This window comes from Styela clava, chromosome 5 (assembly GCF_964204865.1).
Source record: "Styela clava chromosome 5, kaStyClav1.hap1.2, whole genome shotgun sequence".
In the NCBI taxonomy this organism is placed as follows: domain Eukaryota; kingdom Metazoa; phylum Chordata; class Ascidiacea; order Stolidobranchia; family Styelidae; genus Styela; species Styela clava.
The window spans coordinates 13071980-13093842 of record NC_135254.1 but is presented as its reverse complement, the minus strand read 5'-3'; the positions used below and the strand labels follow the sequence as shown (position 1 = coordinate 13093842).

General features: G+C 35.3%; 3 protein-coding genes across 3 annotated transcripts; all 3 read right to left on the bottom strand.

The window, feature by feature from the left end:
- Window positions 1-449: 449 nt before the first annotated feature.
- Window positions 450-14950, bottom strand: LOC120344862 (serine protease 41-like). Its single transcript, XM_078113273.1, has 10 exons — window positions 14884-14950; window positions 14353-14506; window positions 13873-14018; window positions 13051-13180; window positions 11938-12071; window positions 9578-9770; window positions 9150-9294; window positions 4541-4688; window positions 1771-1934; window positions 450-1265 (listed from the first exon to the last, which is right to left on the bottom strand). Exons 4-9 carry the CDS (start codon window positions 13160-13162, stop codon window positions 1791-1793), a joined length of 876 nt encoding a protein of 291 aa, XP_077969399.1. The 5' UTR covers window positions 13163-13180; window positions 13873-14018; window positions 14353-14506; window positions 14884-14950; the 3' UTR covers window positions 450-1265; window positions 1771-1790.
- On the bottom strand, window positions 13858-17333 carry LOC144422999 (uncharacterized). Its single transcript, XM_078113141.1, has 6 exons — window positions 17051-17333; window positions 16206-16363; window positions 15630-15774; window positions 15243-15386; window positions 14353-14490; window positions 13858-14018 (listed from the first exon to the last, which is right to left on the bottom strand). Exons 1-6 carry the CDS (start codon window positions 17331-17333, stop codon window positions 13858-13860), a joined length of 1029 nt encoding a protein of 342 aa, XP_077969267.1.
- Window positions 17289-19317, bottom strand: LOC144423069 (uncharacterized). The gene is made up of 4 exons (XM_078113274.1): window positions 19233-19317; window positions 18531-18659; window positions 18130-18276; window positions 17289-17463 (listed from the first exon to the last, which is right to left on the bottom strand). Exons 1-4 carry the CDS (start codon window positions 19279-19281, stop codon window positions 17360-17362), a joined length of 429 nt encoding a protein of 142 aa, XP_077969400.1. The 5' UTR covers window positions 19282-19317; the 3' UTR covers window positions 17289-17359.
- Window positions 19318-21863: the final 2546 nt, after the last annotated feature.

Sequence of the window (21863 nt, the reverse complement as noted above, 5' to 3'; positions counted from 1 at the left end):
CCGATTTCCGTTTGAACCGCATGGGAACTATCCTGGATCTTGTTCACGAAATCTTTAAATTCGCGCATCTAGATTTTTTGTCGTCTATCACGCATTCCAATATAGCTTAACCCTGACTTTCGTTTCAAATTTAAAATATCAATATTCTAGTCTAGATGCATATTAATGGTGATAGTGAGTGTAATGCTATATCCATTCTTCCTTACACCGATCAGTTTCACACAAGTCGTTGATAATCAGTTCATTTCATATTTTTTGCAGTTTTGCTTCCGACTGAATATTTACTTGCTTGTTTGACATTATTTTCAAATTTGAATATGTTCGCTGTTCAAAGCGCGGCCAGTAGTTCTGCAATCTTAATTTTCTTATTCATTTGATCTAGTAAGTTTTACTTACAATTTTATTCAAGCCAAACACAAAAATGTCCAGGAAGAGATTTATTATTTGAATTGCCTGTTTATTGTCATATTTTACTAACTTATCATTTACAACCATGATGGGTTGTTGAAGTACATTTTCCATATCCAAAAAAGGACAAACTTCGCTATGACGTCATGTTAATTTGCAAAAGCAAAAATAGGCTCAGAATTCTTATTAAAGCATTTACCTAAAAATAAAGACCATTGTGTACGCATAAGAATTTATTTCATATATCCAATCGCCGCAAAAGAGAGTTTAAGAAGATTGACTGGAAAGTTTCAACTTAAAAGTGACGCATAAATCGATTGAAATTTAAACTCTCTGGTTATGTTTGCATGATAAAGTATATTTATATATATGGTTTTAACAAAAACTGCAGTATGTCCCTACAAAAGGTAACGTAAAACGGTAATGTTCTAAGATCAGCTGTCGACAGGTAAACATTAAGATACGAAACAACGTGGGGCCCATAGGATCGAATAAACGAGTTCATTCCCCGTTCCGCTAAGCCAGATTCCACGACGGACTTAATGACGTACTGGATGAATTTTGTTCGTTTATATTAAAATCAAACGGTCATGTATGACAATTGATAATGTTCCTAATAATTAGAGTGAGAAACTCTGAAAAAAGTTGTTTGAAACAAATCGTCAAAACAACAATTTAATATTAATATACCTCCTTGCCTAAATTGGGGAAACAAATAAAAAATGAGCTAATTGTGACAATGCCAAACCGTCTTTTTTATTGCTTTAGTGCTAGTGTATTTTTGTCAGTCACAAAGGAGATATATTAAGTAGAGTTGATATGAGGGTGATTCGTCAAGATTCTTGTTACGTCTTTGACTGAAATACAAATAACACTTAAATGGTTAAAAATTTGACCAAAGTTGCAACTCACAGGGTAGATGGTTTGTATACAAGTTTTGCTCAAAACAGAGTCGCGACATTGATTTTCAAGAACACTGATATTTATTTACATCGTACGTATAGTATATATTTTGTGTGTTTTCATGTGGAATTCGAGATCTGGAATAATAAACGTATAGAAGAGCAAAGGGTAGTCGTAAGCTATCACTGAGACTCTACATATAATCTTTGTTAAATAAAGATAAATACCAGTTGAAATTGAATATATATGAGAAATATATTTGGAATACTTAATATTGTATTAACAATACCAGGGTAGCAAAAAAAAATGAACTACTTTTAGTGATATTTTTTAAATTAGGAAATGATCAATCAAAACCGGGACCTAAATTCGCCTTGAGCATTAACGTTAAAATAATTTGATATGATCATCATATGAAAGATCTTAAAAATCAACTGATAAAATAAAAATTTAATTTACCCTTAAGTATAATAATTGTATTATGCTTCAGTTTTTGATTGAATCCGAGGAATGTATCTTGCAACATTTGTGTAATATCCCGGATAGTTTAAACCACATCTATATCCAAAGCTTACTATTCCTACTTGGACCCAACATGCATCTCCAGTCTCAACACTTTTCACCTAGAATGTAATAAGTTCATTCAGATCTGTTGAGTGGCAGAAATATGAAACCTAATAAGAAACAATTTCAAAACATTTATTGTTTCGCTTTCTGCATAACATGTTATTAGTTCTGACCATAATAATACTAAGCAAATCTTTTTGGGCATCCTGAGAAAGACTTGTAGTCACTGACGGCATGCCACAGTTGGGTTGCAACAGCTTTAGAAGAATTTATATATACCGTATATATGTATTTACGTGAACAATTTGAGCAAATGGTGGAGTGAGATAATTACTTGGTTTTACAGCTGGAATTTGACATGAAGAGTGGTCACCTATTTTTTGATTTTGGAGTTGTTCGGTACTAAAAAAAATAAGTGCCTCAATGCTACTCTTTCAATATTTTCCTTATAAATCTGTGGGATATTGCGTCTCTTTGTTTTACCTCAAATTTTGCAGATTTCAAAAAAATATTACTATGGAGGTTATCTGTTGATCGATATTGGCGACATTGGGTCGACGAATGCCACCGTTCGTGTTAGCACATTGTACTTCAATATTAAGGGTTTTGGTATTTGACATTGTTTCTGATATGCTTTTTAAAAATTGCACATATTACTTTTACCCCACCCCCGACATTCTTGTCCATTTGACAAGAAATGTCCATATGGATTGCTTGTTTTGTTGTTGTAGTTTTTAGTCTTACTGTTAGAAGAAAGATCGTTTTCCCCCGCAAATGATAGACCAATTAACTACAATTTCTCAACACTTGAAGATACAAGACGTCGACAAAAGGATAATGAAGTTATTTTTTATTTAGAGAGACCTCTGAGATGTAAAATCCCATATTTCCCCACAATATGGATGCTTTATTTCAATTCACGGCAACTCTTTTTAATTGCGTCAAGCGTGGCCGCCTCAGTCACTTTAGTCGCTGCTTTATTTTGCTCAGCGATCTCGGTGCTACGCCTTACCAATTGTCGAGTCATGTATTTGAGCTTCAAATGTCATAGTTTAGATCAGTGTTTCCCGACCCGAGTCCGCGGTGTCAAATGAGTCCGCGGAGCGTTTGAATAAGTCCGCAACGAGCCAGAAGAAATTCACTGCGGGCCGCAAACGTTTTTGCGAAACTTAACTATCAGCCAAGTTATGATATACGTTAGGATGCATATAAAACATAAAAAGCAAGTTTATTCACATAATATTCTAAATTGAAAAGCGGCAATACAAAATACAACGGAGAAGACCATACGTTTTGTTTTATGATGGTCCGCGAACGATTAAAACCGCTTTTTTAGACATTGCAAATCGCAAAACTTCGGTTACTACCGTAGTAAACGTACCGGGGCATTTCTGTTTCTTTTCTTTACTGCCTCCACATTGGTACGTGCAGTATTGAAGCGCCGAACAGCTCAGATTTGTCGAATTCACAAAAATACAAATCAAAACAAAATATAACCAGGCATTTTTGTGTCCAAGATTGCCATGATATTTTCTGAGTAGTACTGCTTTTATTTCGTCAACACAACCGCAGATTAAAATGATCACAATTAAATTAATAATAAAGCAAGGCGATGAATATGTATTTTTGATTTACTAATATACTTTAAATATATTTTAATAAGTACTAAATCAAGTTGTACTTTCTGGAAATTTATAGCAGATAGTAGGATTTTTCTAACGGCGATGACAAATTCGCAAGATTGCAAAAAATGATTCTCAAAACTAAATATAATTGGGCAATATATTCTCACATTATTATGTTCGTAGATTGCCGTGGTATTTTAAAGAAGTAATGCTTTCATCTTGTCGTAAGTCGAGTTACCAAGAACACAAATAAAGTAAAGTAGAAAGACATTTCAAATTCTCGTCGTTGTCATGGATTGAATATTATGCGACAGAAAAGGCAATAAAAAAGTCGTCTCTTTCAACAAACGTTTAATTGCAGCAAATTTGAAATTCGTTAAAATCTGTTGTTTGTATTTATTGTTTCTTCACGCAGAGTACGGTTGCAATAAACGCAAAGGTTTTCGCAGGTGAGATAATAGTCCGCGATCAAAAAAGGTTGGGAAACGTGGTTTTGACAGCTCAAGCAAACCAATACAATAATACACGTCTACCGATGGATAGTACTGCCTTACCCTTTGGGTAAAAAATCCATTTATGCAATATTACTTTCATATCAAAATGCCGATAAATCTTAACTTTCCTTATTGGGCAGTAAAATTATCCTTTTATCGCCACATATATCATAACCTGGTGATATATTATCTTTTAACATAAAATGCTGTTTCGACATATTGAATTGCATTAAAACAATTTGTACCGTTTTTTCCTTCAAGTTCGTGATCATGCTTTACTACTTTGTTTGAGTTTGCTTCAAAAAATGAGAAGCAACCCCTGTGCCGCGATTAAAAGTTTTGGGTCATTTTCGCTGAATTGTTTTCGAAATGAAATTGACAATGGTAAATCAGGGGAGACATTTTTCGGGTCGAAGACCTTCTAATTGTTCTCTAGTGAATGATTAGATTGATACACTACTAATTATATTCAATACGTTTGCACTATTGGTCGGTCTTTGTAATTTAAAAAATAATAAAATAAAAAATAAATAATTTGCTTACTTCTCTCACTACAGGCCCTCCGTCATCTCCTCTACAGGCACCAATTATTTTATTTGAATCTCCAGATTTGCAACAAAACATATTGTCTGTAAACGTGAAAGTTCCGAAGTCTTCGTTAAATCTTATTTCGTCTGCCCTTTGTTCACAGCTAAAGCATAAGGAATCCGTAATAAATGAAGAGGTTAAGTAACCTTTTCAGGATATAATTTCGATTGGATAGAAGACGTGAAAAAATTAGTGGAAGGTGTTTAGTTTCCTGACCCCTAGTATAATTCTGAATATCAGGATTCAGAATATTTCTCTTCTGAGCCTAAAACAAAAATATTTTTTCACCATTGTGAACTAGTCAGATTGAGACGACATGAATTTAGTTGAAAGAAAAACTCTTATCAATATTCCCTTTTTTAAGAAAGACTTCTCTTCAAATAAAATGTAAAAAAAGTATTAACGGTTTTATAGGTAATTATTTGTATTTGTAAGTCATATACAGGGTGATTAGACCAAGTGTAGAAAATGTTTATTAAAATATCCACAATATAAATGTAAGTAAAAAAATATTTTTCAGAAAATAGCATTATAAAGATATATAATAGAATTCATTGTTATTTTTCGATATATCCTCTCTTTGCCTTCACTACCCACCAGTGGCGGCGCGTCAATAGGGCCAACCGGGGCAATGCCCCGGTTGTTTTTTCGGTATAATAAAAAATATTCGAAAAATACCTCAATATCGGTTGCACAGACTATCTACACTAGCCATATTCTCCCGACATGGTTCATTTTTCGCTCGCAAAGCCTTCGCCGAACGTGGACGGGGCGACGCCGATTTTGCCCCGGTTGCTCATTGTATATCGTATTCTCTCTTCTATCTTCCACTCGCCGCGTTGGTCTCGTTTGTTTTCTGTTTCTTTTACTAAATCAGCGGGGCTAGCCCCGAAATTATGACGACACAATGCCGACGTTTCTTACAACAACGTGTTGACATATTCACGCATTCCTTCTAATTCGTTGGTTGCTTGAAGAGTTGATAGTTTCCTCGCCTTCGTTTTTGTCGCTTGTTTCGCTATTCGAATCAGTTAGAGACCTTTAGTCCATTTGCTTTCGATTTTCCACATTCCTTTTGAGCTCCTCGCTTCTTTCCGGCTTCGCATTTCCTAGCCTTAGACCTCATAATGAATAAGGTTGATGCACTACTTCGCACTCCGTTTTCGCAGCTGCCGCTGGAACAAAAATTAGAGGTACAACGTCTTGGGCCTTATCAACCAAAAAATTGTTCACTGGAACAATCTCATGACGGAGGAAAACGTCGGCGTACATTCTGCGCAGAAACTTGGTATAAAAAACACGAATGGTTGAGTTACAGCGAGGACAAAAATGCACTTTTTTGTTTTTATTGCCTACTTTTTGCTACCGCCCGTGACTCACGTTGGTGTAAATTTGGTTTTAGAGATCTTAAACAATTTTTTCGAGCGTGTCAGGGATCATCAATCTTCTATGGAGCACCTGGACAATGCAGTAAAATACCGAACATTCGGAAATGTTAATATTGCAGCACAGTTGGGTGAAGGACGCGCGGTTTCTATTCGTCGGCACAATCAAAACGTCGAGAAAAACCGCCATGTTCTCGGTCGATTGATAGATGTTTTGAAGTTCATTGGTTGTCACGAGCTGTCCCTCCGTGGGCACGATGAACGGGCTGGCTCTTCTAATAGGGGGGTATTTTTGGATATGGTGGAATACACCGCATCCCTAGATACAGTATTGAGAGATCATCTTGATGCCGCAACTGTTTCGAAAGGGACATCTAAGGATATCCAAAATGATTTGCTCGACTCAATGTATAAAATTTATTTACAACATTTGGCTCTGGAAATTGAGAATTGCCAGTTTCTTTCGATTCAGTCTGACGAGACAACTGACATCACGTGCGTTTCCCAACTGGCTGTGATTTTTCGGTTTGTGAAAGATGGTAAACCTACCGAGAGATTTCACAGCTTTGTACCAATCGTTGATCTTACGAATTGCGGGATATCGGCTGTACTGAAAGAAGTGTTACAGCCTTACAACGCGAAGTCAAAATTGATAGCTCAAACTTATGACGGCGCGGCAGTCATGAGTGGGTCGAAACATGGTGTTCAAGTTTATATAAAAGAAGATTTTCCTCATGCGCATTTTTTACATTGTTATGCACACCAATTTAACCTCGTTATTAAAAATATGTGTCTTGATACCCCTCTCGTCCGTATATTTTTTGCAAATGTTTCGGGGTTTTCTTCATTTTTTTCCGTTTCGCCGAAGCGCTCTGACCTCCTTCGCCAGATATGTATCCGCCGTCTCCCAGCTTTTGCACCAACACGTTGGAACTTCCAATCACGCGTGGTGCAGGGCGTGTCCGAAATTAGGTCTGAGCTCATTGAGTGTTTCAATGGCATTCAGAGCTCTCCGGTTTGGGACGAACGCTCTGTGAGGGAGGCGGCAGGTCTAAAGCGTCTGCTAGAAGATGGTGAGTTTTCATTTTTTCTCGCTTTTTTCTCCACAATATTCTATCACGTGGATGTATTATACGGCGCATTGCAGTCAAGGCTAATGGATGGGGCGTCTGTGCAGTCGTGTATTTCAGACTTCTGCGATGCTGTATCTCGTATCCGGGAAACAATGAAATACGACGACACATGGGGTGCTTCTTTACGCCGCGGGCAAACAACGCAGCGTTTGATGTTGTCTGCAAAGGAATGCTGTGACATTCTGGTGAATCAAATAGGCGATCGTCTGCGCACTGAACACCTTGCCGCGTTCTCTTTGATGAACCCCAAAAATTTTTCAAAATTTGCACGTCAATTTCCCATCCATTTGTTGGCTACTGTCTCCAAATTTTACCCCATGATAAACGTGGGTAAATTGGAAAATGAATTGCGATGTATATACACCAATCAAACTTTTTTGAACATCACATCAACTGGCGCGCTCTATGGGTTCCTCATAGATAACACTCTAGTTACTACCATTGCGGCGTCTGCAAAATTTCTGGACATCATTTTGACGACGCCTATTTCTTCCGCCGACGCAGAGCGAACATTCAGCACGCTGAAGCGTATTAAAACGTATCTCAGAAACACAATGAAGCAAGATAAATTAAATTCCTTGGCTGTTTTATCTATTCACAGAGACGTTATTTCTGGGATGCATGACTTTAATCAGCGCGTTATTGAGCATTTTGCTTCCAAGAAACCGCGGCTGTTGCATATATGTTCAAGCAGTAGAAGTCTAGCAGCATATATATCTATGAGTGAGCGACGCATGTCCTTATCTTGCATTACCTTTCCTTTCTTCATAGTAACGTTTTAAACCTTATTTTAAGTTTTGTCTGCTTTCCCGAAGTTTCTGTTAATATGTCATTGTATTTATCTGGGTAAATATTGCCTTTCCTTTTGAAAGAGGTTTCAAAATAAACTATGTCTACATTTATTATTCCCTTGACTTGGACCGGTTTTAAAGACACTTTCTTATCGTTAAAAATTGTCGCTTTTGCCGATTGGTTGTTACCGATGGAATGGTTTTTATACTCATAAAATGATGGGAGAACTTACAGCGCTCATCCTGTCCCCGTAGATGGGGGTGACTTGGTCCCGCAGTAGCTTACCCCGGTTGTCAAAATGACCACGCGCCGCCACTGCTACCCACTATCTGCCCAATAGTCTATCTCCCCACTCAACCTGGGGTACGCTCACTACTAGTGGTACGCAAGCAGGTTTGAATTATTGCAACAATTAATTTTTGTATTCCCTGAAGAGCGCTACCAATCATTGTCTTTAAAGATCGTCCTCGCATGTTACTGTACACCAAAAACGGTAAAGGGAAAGTAATCAATTTTACTGGAGTCAGTTTGTCAAAATTCATAAAGTTGTCAAAAACCTGGGCAGCAATGATAAGTCATGCAGAAGTTTAAAGAAATGAAGCGACTGAGAAGTGAGAAATTATGCATCAAGTTGTAGGCCGACATTTGATGTTTTAAAATATACAGGGCATTTCAGACTGTGTGATCTTATCGGAATCAGTGTAGATATAGTCTAGTATGCAAACACTGCACAGAAGTATTAGTCAGTATTTAGCTCACTACTAGTGGTGCGCTAGCAGATTTGAATTTTGCAACAATTAACTTTTGTATTCGCTAAAGAGCTCTACCCATCCTTGTCTTTAGAGATCGCCCTCGCGTCGCATGTTACTGTACACCAAAAACGGTAAGGGCATTTTCCGTGTTACGTCATAGTGCGTATGCATCTCTATTCGTACGAGGTGTCGGATAATTTAGTGGTTATGGTAAGATGTATTGTGACGTAACGCGCAAAATGGCAAAAACATGCCCGTTACGTTATAGGTGGACAGTAACGGGCAAAGGTGTTATCTAAAGACAAGGGTTAGGGTGTTCCATAAAGACAAGGGTTGGTAGCGCGTTAAACGCCGTTCAGCGAATACAAAAGTTAATTGTTGCAAAAATTCAAAGATGCTTTCGTACTACTTGAAAAACTCCCGTGTCTCACTAGTGGTGCGCGTAACTCAGACTGAGAATACTTGCTCCAAGTCTAAGGCATAAATTGATGGCATAACATACGTTCGTTGCCTTTCGATTTGAAGTAAAGCTTGTCGAAGATTTCTGGATGGGTTGAACGTTCGTCGAGTTACAGGAAATACGCTGCTATTCATATGTCCAAATCCAGTTAAGACAATTTGTGCGTCATTGTCAAGGTATAGTTTTTCTATACATAAAATGAGTTAAAAAGTTTACGCATTCCGTTGAAATCATATTTACGATTTTGATTTTTGTTTGTCATAATTTCTGAATATGCGAAGTATTTTTTTTTTTATTAGTATTTCAATCCCAATAGTCTTCATTGTGAAAGGTAATTCATGTTCACAATTTTGACATTTTGCTTTGAAAACTTTTTCAACCGAAGCCTCATTCGTCCGTTTATTTGAGCCTGAAATTGGATATGGCTTAATGGAAATACTGTTACCTCACGATAATGTAAAGAGCCAAACCTTCTTCTAGACATTTTTGTGATTCGCTCATTCCTTCCCTTATTAATGATATTCCATCTTCATCCACCAATTGCTTTTCTGTCAAGCAAGTCCCAGTGCAAGGTAGACATACCGGACAAATGTAGTATCCAAATGTCAATTGATCAGCACCCATGGCTTCCATTTTTGAATTAAACTCAGGCCCAAGTTTTATCTGAAAGGTAAAATATTTCGACACTTTGTGAGGAATAAGATTTAGGCCGCGAGACAAGGCCGATTATCTTTAAGTCTTGTAGCGCACATGAGAGAACTACTTAGAAATAATTTTAAAATGTTCCTTAGAAATTCAGTAACAAATAATACCTTTTCTCATTTCCAAAAGTTGCACGTTTTACAAAAAATGCGTTTCTACCACAAGAAATATGTGCTACCCTCTGCCCCATATTCTCTGCTTTCCCGGCAACGTTGGCCAATGAACACAGACTTCTGCATGATGTAACCATTGTTAATGCTCGATCTTGCGTTGAGTTGGGTACCCCCCCCCCCCCCCATCTTTATTTTTAGGTATTATTACGATGGTTAAGTTATGTGAAACATAACTGTTAAAAAGTATAAGTAAGCTATTAAACACTTGTAAGTCCTTACCATAGATAGCAATTTTAGTTGAGCACTAGCTTATATAATAACGTTTTTAAATAGGTAATTTCAAGAAAGGCTAGACCTAGAAAGATATGCCACAAACAACGATACGGTATTTTCATGCTTGTATAAAAAGCTTATAATCAATTTATTGACGATTCTTGAGTATTCAGCAGACTTATACTACTATATAAGCTATAACATATTTGATTTAATAAATATTTTGTGTAATGCACGTTTGTGAAAAAGAGGGGAAAGTAACCAATTTTACTGAAGTCAGTCTGTATAAATTCATAAAGTTGTCAAGAACCTGGCAGCAATGATAAGTCACGCAGAGGTTCAAAGAAATGAAGCGACTGAGAGGTGAGAAATTATGTATCAAGTTGTAGGCAGACATTTGATGTTTTAAAATATACAGGGCATTTCAGACTGTGTGATTTATCGAAATCAGTGTAGATATAGTCTAGCATGCAAACGCTGCAGAGAAGTATTAGTCAGTATTTAGTGCTATTTTTATTTGTCAAAAAACACTCAAGCTGTTCCAAATATGATTTTCCCCCTCATTTCAGATACTGTACTACAAAAGAAAACGACAATACATTTCACCAATCCAACCTAACGCAGACTCTAATTGCTACTTTTATCAGGTCAATAAAAAGGATCGAAAAAGTTTCGACGAAAAGCGTAAAGGTATATATATGAGAAACATAACAGTTGCAAACAGATGATGGGCTATTTATATTGAAATACTTTGGCACTCTTCTACACTTGAAACTGCACATCAAGCTGATGTTGGATGACTTCATTGAGTTTTTTCTCAACTATGAAGATCTTTTGATGTTGACGAGCTATTAATAAATAAAGCTGGAGAATTTGTTTGTTCGCTGTATGGGAAGGATATAAAAAATGTAAATGATACCAGAGCACGTCTTTTTAAAACTGGCAAGGCAGGACTTCAGGACTTTTCCCACCTATTGGTCATGGATGGGTTCTTGATGATGGGGTTTTGCGGGTCAATTCAAGTGTTGGAATTACTTTCAGCCCCAAAATCAGTTCTTGAGTTGGCAAACTGCAAATGTAAGCGTCAAAATAATTTATGCATGTGTGCCAAAAACAACCTAAATTGCACAGATTTTTGTTTTTGTATCGACTACAAAAACCACAGTACATTTATAGAGGAAAAGTCGATTTTTGAGAATGTGAATTTCGGAAGCAATTCAGAAGAAAGTGAATTAGATATTGAAGTTGATAATTAATATTATTTATTAATTTTTTTCCAGACATCTGTTAGGGTCGAAAGTCCTGTTTTTGGAAATAATATTGCCTTTGTTTCAAATAAACAACCACATAAACTGAAAAAAGTCCAATTGTAATATTTCTGTTCACTATGTTATGTACATACTGTATTCATTTAATTTTCTTGACTTTTCCGGTAAATTTCTGAGTGAGAAATAACTGATTTATTTGTGTTTTAGTGCTCACGATGTTAACTTGTTACTTCATTGCTTAAAAATGAATACGTTTGATAGCTTCTATAAAATGAATGCAACTTCTTATGCTGTTCTTTGTTGTAAACTGCTTGTCTGAGGAAGTCTGATTTTGGTCAGACAAAACGTTACAAAAATACATTTGTGTCAGTGTACAGTAGTGCTCTTGAATTGCATACTTCTTATACTGTGTTATTGTAAACATATGGTTATAAACAGTATGATATGATGATCGTCATAAAGTTAAACTCTCACCAAAGCAATGTCGTGTTCGAAATTATTACCCTCTTCATTTGAATATTCTTCGTGTGGAATGTAGTCTCCGATTGAATACATTTTGATGGTAGATGTAACATTTTCATTGAGAAAGGTAGGTCGAGTGAATATACCTGAATAAATATTATTGTTTGATTTCGGATAACATTAAGAGGAAATGGTAAAACTTGAATAGAATCTTCAAAAACCTTCATTATTAATCAAATTGAAAAATTTCACCGTCTCTGCTCGAAGTAACATATCGGCATAGAAGTAAAATCCAAAAAGAGATCAATGCTCAAATATACGCGGATACGAACTTCGCGGTGCCGGTATGGTGAGCTGAGAACATAGTTTGCTGAAAATAGCGTCGGGCAATCACGACCAAGAAAATCGTTGTCATATTCCCATGATTTAATATAACATAAAGAATTTAGATGAAATATGCAAAAGGGAAAATGTGTGTGTATGTGGTGTGGCTTTGTATTTCGAAAAATTTAGCGGCTTCGACCACCTTGTAGCCCTGAAATTTGAATAGACACGCGAGATTTTTCTTTTAACAACAACCATCACCCTAACAAAAACAGTAATTTATCACTGCAATGCCTAGTAAAGAATAGTAGATATGGCATAGCTAACCGACTTCCTTAATTTGGATAACTTATCAAACAACATCCAACAATTTTATCATGATATTGGGAACGAAGTACACCTAAGAAACATGTTGCTAAATTATTTTTTTTTAATCTTGTTGCTGCTGTAATTTTGTAACCAATATTAAGTAATGGATCAATTTTCTCAAATGTTATTACCTATTCATATTTTTTAAACATTTTGTGAGGTTTATGGTACTCGGTGTTTTATCGGAAATATAGATGATTTAAGAAAATATTACACTTCATCAATTTGTGAGCTTGCTCTGAAATCGCGCATATTCCAACGTTATAGGGTCACGTGTGAAGATAAATATATATGTGGGATCGTATTCATACATTACTGCTTTGATCTCGTCTTTACTTGATATTCAATACCATAAATTCCTAATTACTATTAGACATATTTCACATCATCTTCGTGCACGCAATATAACAGCTCACAGTTTTATAATCTTACCCACAGACACCACATATTGCTCCAACCATCCAGGGTACATCCATGCATCATTAAGTACGTGAGCTGCCGTTAATATCCATTTTTTATTCAAAATTGAACCTGCGCCCAACATTCGACCCTTCTGTAAAGTCTAAAATAAATGTCAAAATTATCAAGATATTAAATTTAAACAATATATATCTGTATACATTACGTCATGGACAATGTTCCAGTGTCAAACCAAAATTGCAAATCAAATTTACCTAAAGACCCAACGGTTGTCGGTCGATCCCAAATTTGTAACAACCAAATTAAAAATAACCAAAACAGCCCAACACGACCTATCAAAATAATATAACTGAAGTAGAACCAAAACGAGCTAATTTTTTTTAAATAACCAGAAAATACCATATTATTGTAGAAAAATATCACAATATGTCGACACGGTAACAGAATACTACCGGTTGGCAGGGGATGATATTGAAGTTTCCCTACTAACTACGATCGGCTGGAAATTATGATGAGAAGAACAATACATACAGATTCACACAACATAAATATATTACATGTTGAATGGTAATACATATAAGCACGATAAAATTGTGATAATCAGCATTAGAATAATATAAAATAGATTCTCTTATTCAATTATTACTCAACACCAAATCACCATGCAATTATCTGATTCACGTATCTATTTAAAGTGGACTATGTGGACCGCCTAAAAATATGTAACCAATAAAATATATCTTTATCGGGCATTCTGGTAATAATTTCGCTAGAACTGCTATTGTTATTTTGTTATAATTTGCACCAATTTTTTTATATTTATTTGTGTTTTACCCTCTCCGGTGTTGCTGATTTCACGGTAATTAAAGCTTGCCAGGGCCAAGCATTTTCAGCTGCATCTTCTCCACCGGTTGATCTACGTGATCTAGCTCGTTGTTTTATGCTTCCGACATCACCAGATTGGCCGTATTTTTCAAAATCTATAAAATTCCAATATTTTATTTTGCCGGTTGTAAATTACATAACAAGAAATTATACAAAGAATTCAAAAACTCCATTTCAATAGCCTTTATCATACGAATTTTTTAGGAAAACTTCGATAACTGGAATTTAGCTATCACAATTTTCATGACAAAGTTCAATTGAACATTTTCTCACCCAATTGCCTTAGAATTTGACCATAGAATTTTTCGAGATAGTTATCTGAGTTGATGTGTATAATTTTATACCATAAAATGGACTTGCATGTTGATGACACGGTTCATTTTCTTACTACTCGGAACATCACTGGCTACAACAATGAGTGATTCTTACCTAATTTTAAATCGGTAATTCTATCGAGGTAACTCTGAATTTGGTAAAAATCTTCTATATAAATGTAGTTTTCTCCACCTTTCGATGAGAGTCCAACCAATTCGTTTAGACTGGCACCTTCTTGACAATGCCTACAGGCTGTTATACTGTAAAACTTAATAAATGAAATGCTATTATACTAAACTGGTTTGCTATTTAGCAGAATATTAAATTGCGTCAACGTTTGCTGCGATCATATATATATATATATTTCGTGATCGACTTCCGTGGCTTTACTGAAGAAGTATGTCTCAATATAACTTCGATAGATGTACTATAATTAAATTATAGTAATATGTCTCAAGGTAATTTCAAAGGGTCACTGTCACTTTTGTACCATATGGGGATTGGGGCCGCATCGAGTATGTGTGTTCTACTGGATTTGGCATTATATTTATGATTAGCAAAAAAAAGGTTTTTCTGAAAAATCTAAATATTGTAAGTCGTAAGACATCTGCAGAATCAGTAAAATAACAGCGATATATCGCATACCTCAATATTCGGTCTGAATCGCGTTTTATTCGATTTCTGATTAAACCAGGATCAACTCATTCAGTGTGTTTTCCTGCAAAACAAAAAAACAGCATATATATATGCATTTATTGTGAATAATTTTTTAATCGTTACAGTGCAAAAAGCATTTTTTTGAAACATACAAAACCTCAAGAACTATATTTCCATCTGCGAATCAATATTCAATCTGTTAATTTTTTTAATCAACGAAATGTAATATTATAAAATGACGAATGTTGTTGTTAATCTTGGGGTTTGCTTGTAAAGCAAGGTGCTGATGCCTATTTGATATGATTGCCTTTCCTCTTCGAAGAGTATGCCCATATTACTTTACTTACCATCAGTGAAAATAAAGCAATGTCTTTTATTATTTGCATTTCCTGGTTTATTGTTCATCAATTCAATCATATTTTCAAGTTGAAACAAGGCATTGGCAGTTGCTGTTCCGGATCTTATTGCCCTTCTAAATCCTCTGTCAGCTGCTGAAAATTTAAAATAATATGAAATATTACATTAAATAATGACTTTTGATGTTTTTGGCTTGTGTACTTGCAGCGCGAAAGCGACCACATGGAACGGGTCTAGTTAGGAATTGCTCAAGCATTTGGGTATTTTGGCTCACACCGCATGAAATACGATTCGAAGCTACAAATAATGAAAGCTGAAAACCCTGAAAAGTCCCAATCATTTCACCACCTGCAAATAGTGTTAACAATAATAGGTACCATTTACGTAGACTTTGTCTAAAGTTAATAATATCTGTTCCGCGCTCTTCGGACTAATCGTACTTTCAAAAATATTCAGGATCATAACACATTCCGATGCAAAAACAAATATTCCAATGTGTATACTTCCTTTGAATCCTTCCATCTGAATTAAAAAACAAATTTAGTGAAAAACGCTAGTTGATCTTGGTCTTGACGATTTAAAAAAAGAGGAAGAATGATTTTTGTGGGTATCCGAATGTGAAAAAGTTATTTAATATTTGAAGTATTCACTTCAGCTATAGATGCCTTGCCACGAAGTGCAATAAAAATATGAATTGGCAATGAAATATCATCATTCCGAAACTTTCATAATTCATCTTGGTAAGTAACTGATCGAATGTTTTATACTAAATCTTGGTTATTATAAATTACTAACAATTTATTTCAGTTCAACTACCGGATTCCAGCCATCAGTTCCAAATTCCAACTCCAAATAGAAAAAAACTTTTCAAAAATTGTTATATTAACAATTTAGTCAGATTAAATATACTAAACAAATTTTGAAGTCTTTATATAAAATGTTTCTCAATTTACCCGTTTAACAAGTCGCTTTGCAAATTCTATTTCATATTTTATATCTTTTGGTTGTTTTATTACGCTTGCTGAAACATCGAACAGGAAGTAAATCTCTTGCCCTTCGGTTGCATTTGCGCTGATGGATCGCCCAAAATCCGTATGAGGATACCGAGGTTCTATAACAATAAAATTCAGGTAATTACATTTCATAATAATTTTTATATATTTTTTTTTCAAAGTACTATCTAAAGCTAACCATAGAAATAACCTGGTATTTATTTAACATAATGCACCATTTTAGTCCCATTTATTTTATGTTAATAAGCTACATAAAGATTCGGAATGGTAGACGATCCTAAACAAAAGCACATAACGTGCAAATGAAAAATATATATATATGTTAGAAATATTAATTCTGATTTTAATTGGGGGTGAATGTCTGCGGGATCGACTTTCGTAAATTTCAGTCTTGTAAATCGATTTTATGTGAACGGTAAAATAAGAAAACAATATAATATATAAAATCAAACGCATGTAAAATTATTTTTTTACTGAAAGTCCAGCATTTTAAAATTGAGCCAAAGTTGAAACCAAAGTTTTATTAATGCTCCATGTAAAATAAAAAACAAAGCATGAAAACTAGTTTACACGTTTACAAGTGTTCTTATTGGTCATCAAATTAATAATCGTAGAAAGACGTCATTGCACAGTTATAAACACTTGAAATTAAGCTGGTTATCCAATTACGTCAACTTCTGTCGGTTCATGTCGTTGTTCAGACAAATTAATAATATTCATTAGCGCTTACATGAGTATAATAAACATTGAGAAATACCACATCGAGTGATGCGTAAAATGCGTACCAATACATTGTGTGGTATGAGTTGACCACTTGGTATTATCCTGACATTTCGGAGGTTCGCCCGTGAGCAAAAATCCTTCTTCGCATGTGTATTCAACCACGTCATTCACAAGAGGGAATGGCCAATTAGAAACTGGCGACTTTCTTCCTCCATACGGTCTCACAATTTGATGGTATGCTGAATGACTTACATCTGGGATAGGACCCGGACATGTAATTTCTAATAGAAATAACGGCAAAGGACCTACCAAACGTCGTCCACGTTCGCATGTGTAAGTTATCATATCCCACAAGTAGTAAGGAGGTCTTACTAGATTGACAATTTCTTGAAACCGTTTGCAGTTAAAATGGTTCGCCTGATATTCCGGTAAACAGCGTGTTCAACAGTTGGTGGTTCATCTTTACATATTGATTCTATAATAAAACATTAACACTTCACAAAGTACTAACTGACACTGTTTTCAAGTTTAAGATGTTTTGATCTATTTAAATAATTGCAACATTTTTTTCATCTTTTCAATCAATAGTATTGAGATTTCATGTATAATTGCACAGTACAATAGCTTACAAACGTTACGGGTCTAACTATGTAATTTTCAATTACAACCTGATGAGAAACAACATATTGCCCTTACAATAGATTATAGAAGTGGAAGAGAAGTTTTACAGAGTGAGGCAAAAAATCTCCCACATAATGAATTCCCGGCATTGCCATAGTTATTCACCGACCAACCGACCCACAGGCAACAACCTCTAATAAACTGAAGGCTTACATTTGTAAAACAAAAATTAATTTTTAGGGGAAAGGACTCAGAGTGTCGTAAAAAACTTTAAAATACGCCTCAATTATTGTAAGGGAGGCCATATTGGAGAACGCCACATGAAGACGTTGTTTTTATAAAGAAGTTAACACAAAATGACTTCTTTTGTCTCACCCTGTACCGTTAATTATGAAAATGTCACCATAAGAGCTTGTTCAAATTTTGAAAAAATTAAAAAATAATTTGCGCAAGCTATTTTAATGATATTTTCATAATTGTTGGTAATTAGTTTTATTTTATAATGATTTTGATTTCTTACTCGGATTGATGCAACTCATTCCACACTCATCATCGCATACACATTGCTTCAGTCGACCTTTGCATTCTCGAGTCGATCCACAACCTTGCTTGCAGATGTATCCATTTGTAAACCACCAAGTATCATTTCTTTGGCAGGTGGACGCTGCTATAGTTGGGAAATATATTGATATTGTATTACCAACGTAATATTTTACTATTTAATGTCTTTGACGTGAATAGCTGTGATTGAAAAATTTTAGTTAGCTAACCAGGAATCTAATATTTCGTGGTGAAACTATAGTTTAAAAGATTTTTCTACATAAATAAATTCGAAGTGCTGGGAGATTATGAAAACTGGATACCGAAAAGTAACTATTGTAATGCAAAATCAAAGAATATTGATTTGCCAAGGTATTTCACCACAATTCGATTCATCTTCCCCCCGAAGGCAGTCTGCTACTCCATTGCAAAGTCTAGCTCTTGATATGCAAACTCCGTCCGAACACGTATATCTTCCTGTACCGTCGCACAATGATGCCTGGCATGACCCTTTGTAAAATTATATTGAATGAATGTTTAATTCGGAATAGACTCGATAACTTTTTAAAAGGTTGTGGAGTCAGAGGATGACTTTTCAAACATTCATAAACCATTGCTTCTACCACTACAATAATGACCTAATTAGGAATAAAAACTACGGGCATGAAACTTTGATGTAGCCCGAACTGACACTTAGTTATACTCTCTCTACTCTATTACGGAGATGTTTAAAAGTCATTTATGGTATGTTCTAGCATTAAAATTATGCGAAATTGAATAATTCTCAAGCAAGGTTCAAAATGACACCAACGAATCAAGGTCAGCGCATATTTGCACAATAGTACCAAGTTTCATTGCTTAATATTAGTTGTCGAAGCGAAAGAAAAAAAAAATTCTTTCCATTATTTGTTGTGGTCCAATATAATTTAACTTAAAAATGAATTAGCGTAACAAAGTAAGCTCTGAGTATAAACGATAAATAAGGAGTAATTGTACTAAATAAGATCGCTGTTACATTGCAATGATCATGATTTATAATCTAACTCATTCAAATGGAATGAATTCGATAATGACTGCACTTACCGTGCCCAATAAACAGAGCGACAAATAGACTTAATAATATTATTAACATTTTAGTGTAAGTAGCTAAATATTAATTAAGTATTCTGAAATAAAAACCAAGTATAATAAATGATTCAAAATCATAATAAGGATATGAGCTCAATCCAAACTTTCATAAATCCCTATTACAAGGTTGACCCCCAAAAAACGTATTCTATCAATTTCTCAATGACTTCCGTGAGAATGGAGTAGAAAGATCATTTGATTTTGTTTACACTTAAACTTCGTTTGGTGCGGGATTGTCCCCCGAAGTTTTAAAAATCTAGAACTTTTTGTACAAAGTTATATTCTCTCCAGAATATGTTCCAAATCATCTGCAAACAGGCTTTTGTATCCGTTATGCAAATTTGCCAATCCCTAACTTAGTTTCCTGCTGAAACGCACTTTCTTCTGTCTGAGCATGTAAAAATAATTTTCTACATTAAAAATCGATGTAATAATTTCATCCCCCGCGCCAAAATTCCACCCCGGCTGGGAAACGCTGCTTAGACTGTATTAGCGAAACCCTGGGGTGCCGCGAAACAACTGTTGAAAACCACTACACCACTCAAAATTATACGCCTACACATAATTTGAAACGCGGAGCAATATTGTACGATTATTTTGTCTCAATTGTTTAATATTTTGTTGGGAATTTTAGCAGTTTCAAAAATAAATTTGAACACAGAACCGAACTGTTCGTCGAAACCTCCGTACGCAATATGGTTTTCTAATTGCATTAAACTTTCATATGGAAAGAAAAACAGGAAACAGTTAATCTACAATCTAGTCTAGCAATATGCATTCTGTTCGTGCATGGTATTTATTTGGCAGCTGTGTCAAACTTGAATGACATTTCGATTGAACAAAATCATGTTTGATACAGCTGGCAAGTATTCACCATGCACGAACAGAATACATATTGCTAGACTAGATTGTAGATCAACTGTTTCCTGTTTTTTCTTTCCATCTGAAACTTCAAGGCAATTAGAAAACAATATTGCGCACGAAAGTTTTGCGAAAAACAGCTCGTTTCTGCTGTAAAAATTCCCAACGAAATATTAAAAAATGGAGAGAATATAATGGTGCAATATTGCTCCGCGTTTAAATTTTGAGTAGGCGTATAATTTTGTGTAATGTAGTGGTTTTCAACAGTTGTTCCGCGACATCTCCGGGTTTTGCCAATACAGTCTAGACATCGTTTTGAATCGGGGAGTAAGTTTGGTGCTTTCGGGATGAAATTGTTACTTCGATTTTGATGTAGAAAGTTATTTAGTGATTTACATGCCCAGATAGCAGAAAGAGCGGTTCAGCAGAAATCTAAGTCAGGAATTGGCAAATTTGCGCAACGGTTACAAGCCTGTTTGCACTGCCTAGAACAAACTTTTTTTTCGCGACCCCAATTTTCATAAATTCAACATCTACAGATACTCGCGACCCCACAACCAGAAACGTTAAGCAACCTCAAAAATCAGTACTATATATCAGTTTAATTATCTCAATGGGAACAATGTACCCGTATATCGACTGCAAGTGGACGTTTACGGTGAACATTGGCCAAAAAAATATATGAACTAGTCCGACAATGCGCCGGAAAAACGGAGAAACTTCAGAAGAATTGATAACACATGGCATCGTATGAATACCACGATGTAAAAATCTCTTAGATCTGAATTATAACGGTTCTTTGGCGAAACATAGACGAACTTAATAAAATGTTGTACATTGTAAGGAAGCGTACGATACTTAGTGAGCGTACGGAAATAGTGAGATTGATTCTAACTATACATAAAGTTAAAATCTTATTTGGTATATACTAACAGTGTCTTCATTATTTTTAGTTCGATATTAACATATTATAGATTGCTCCATTATTATTTTTAAAGTAAAATAGGAAAAAAACGTGTACGGAATCGCATCTTTTGAGTGCCTTTCATTATGCTAGAACTTGTGGTTTTGTGTTTGACCGCTCGGAACGCTTTGAAACTATATATGAAACGTCTAAATACGTAATATTGCAATACAAAAATTCACTTTTATTTTACTCGTAGTCGTAGATTTTATACACGTGCGCGAATTAACAAAGCGTTTTCGCAACTGATCGAAACCTTAAGTGTAATTACCCGGCCAAGACACCGCCTGGCAATCAATAGCATACTTGTCGAACACCTAAATAAAGGCCAATCGCCAAATAAAGCAACTATGCTTCGTATATTCGATAACCAAGCGACTACACTGGTACAAAATAACAAACCGACATAATTTCTCGCAGCCTGGCAAAAAATCCGATCAACTACTTATCCGGTCAACTATACTTATTCGGATGTAACATGATCAAAAAAGCTATTAAAAGGAAATATTATTGGCACTCGTATCACTGTCACTCAATTACATTTACTGATACCGGTACCTGCCGACCAGCTAGAGAGGTTGGGTACCGGTACCACATAAAAGTTTTACTGAGCAATTTTGGAGTAGATAAGACAATAAATGGTCGGGTTATTTCTGAAAAATCCGTTAGTTTTTTTACGATACCTGCCGAGAGCCGAACATTCAAATCCTATATTCACTTATGTGAATATGTTTGATGTGATATGTTTGACACAAATTAGG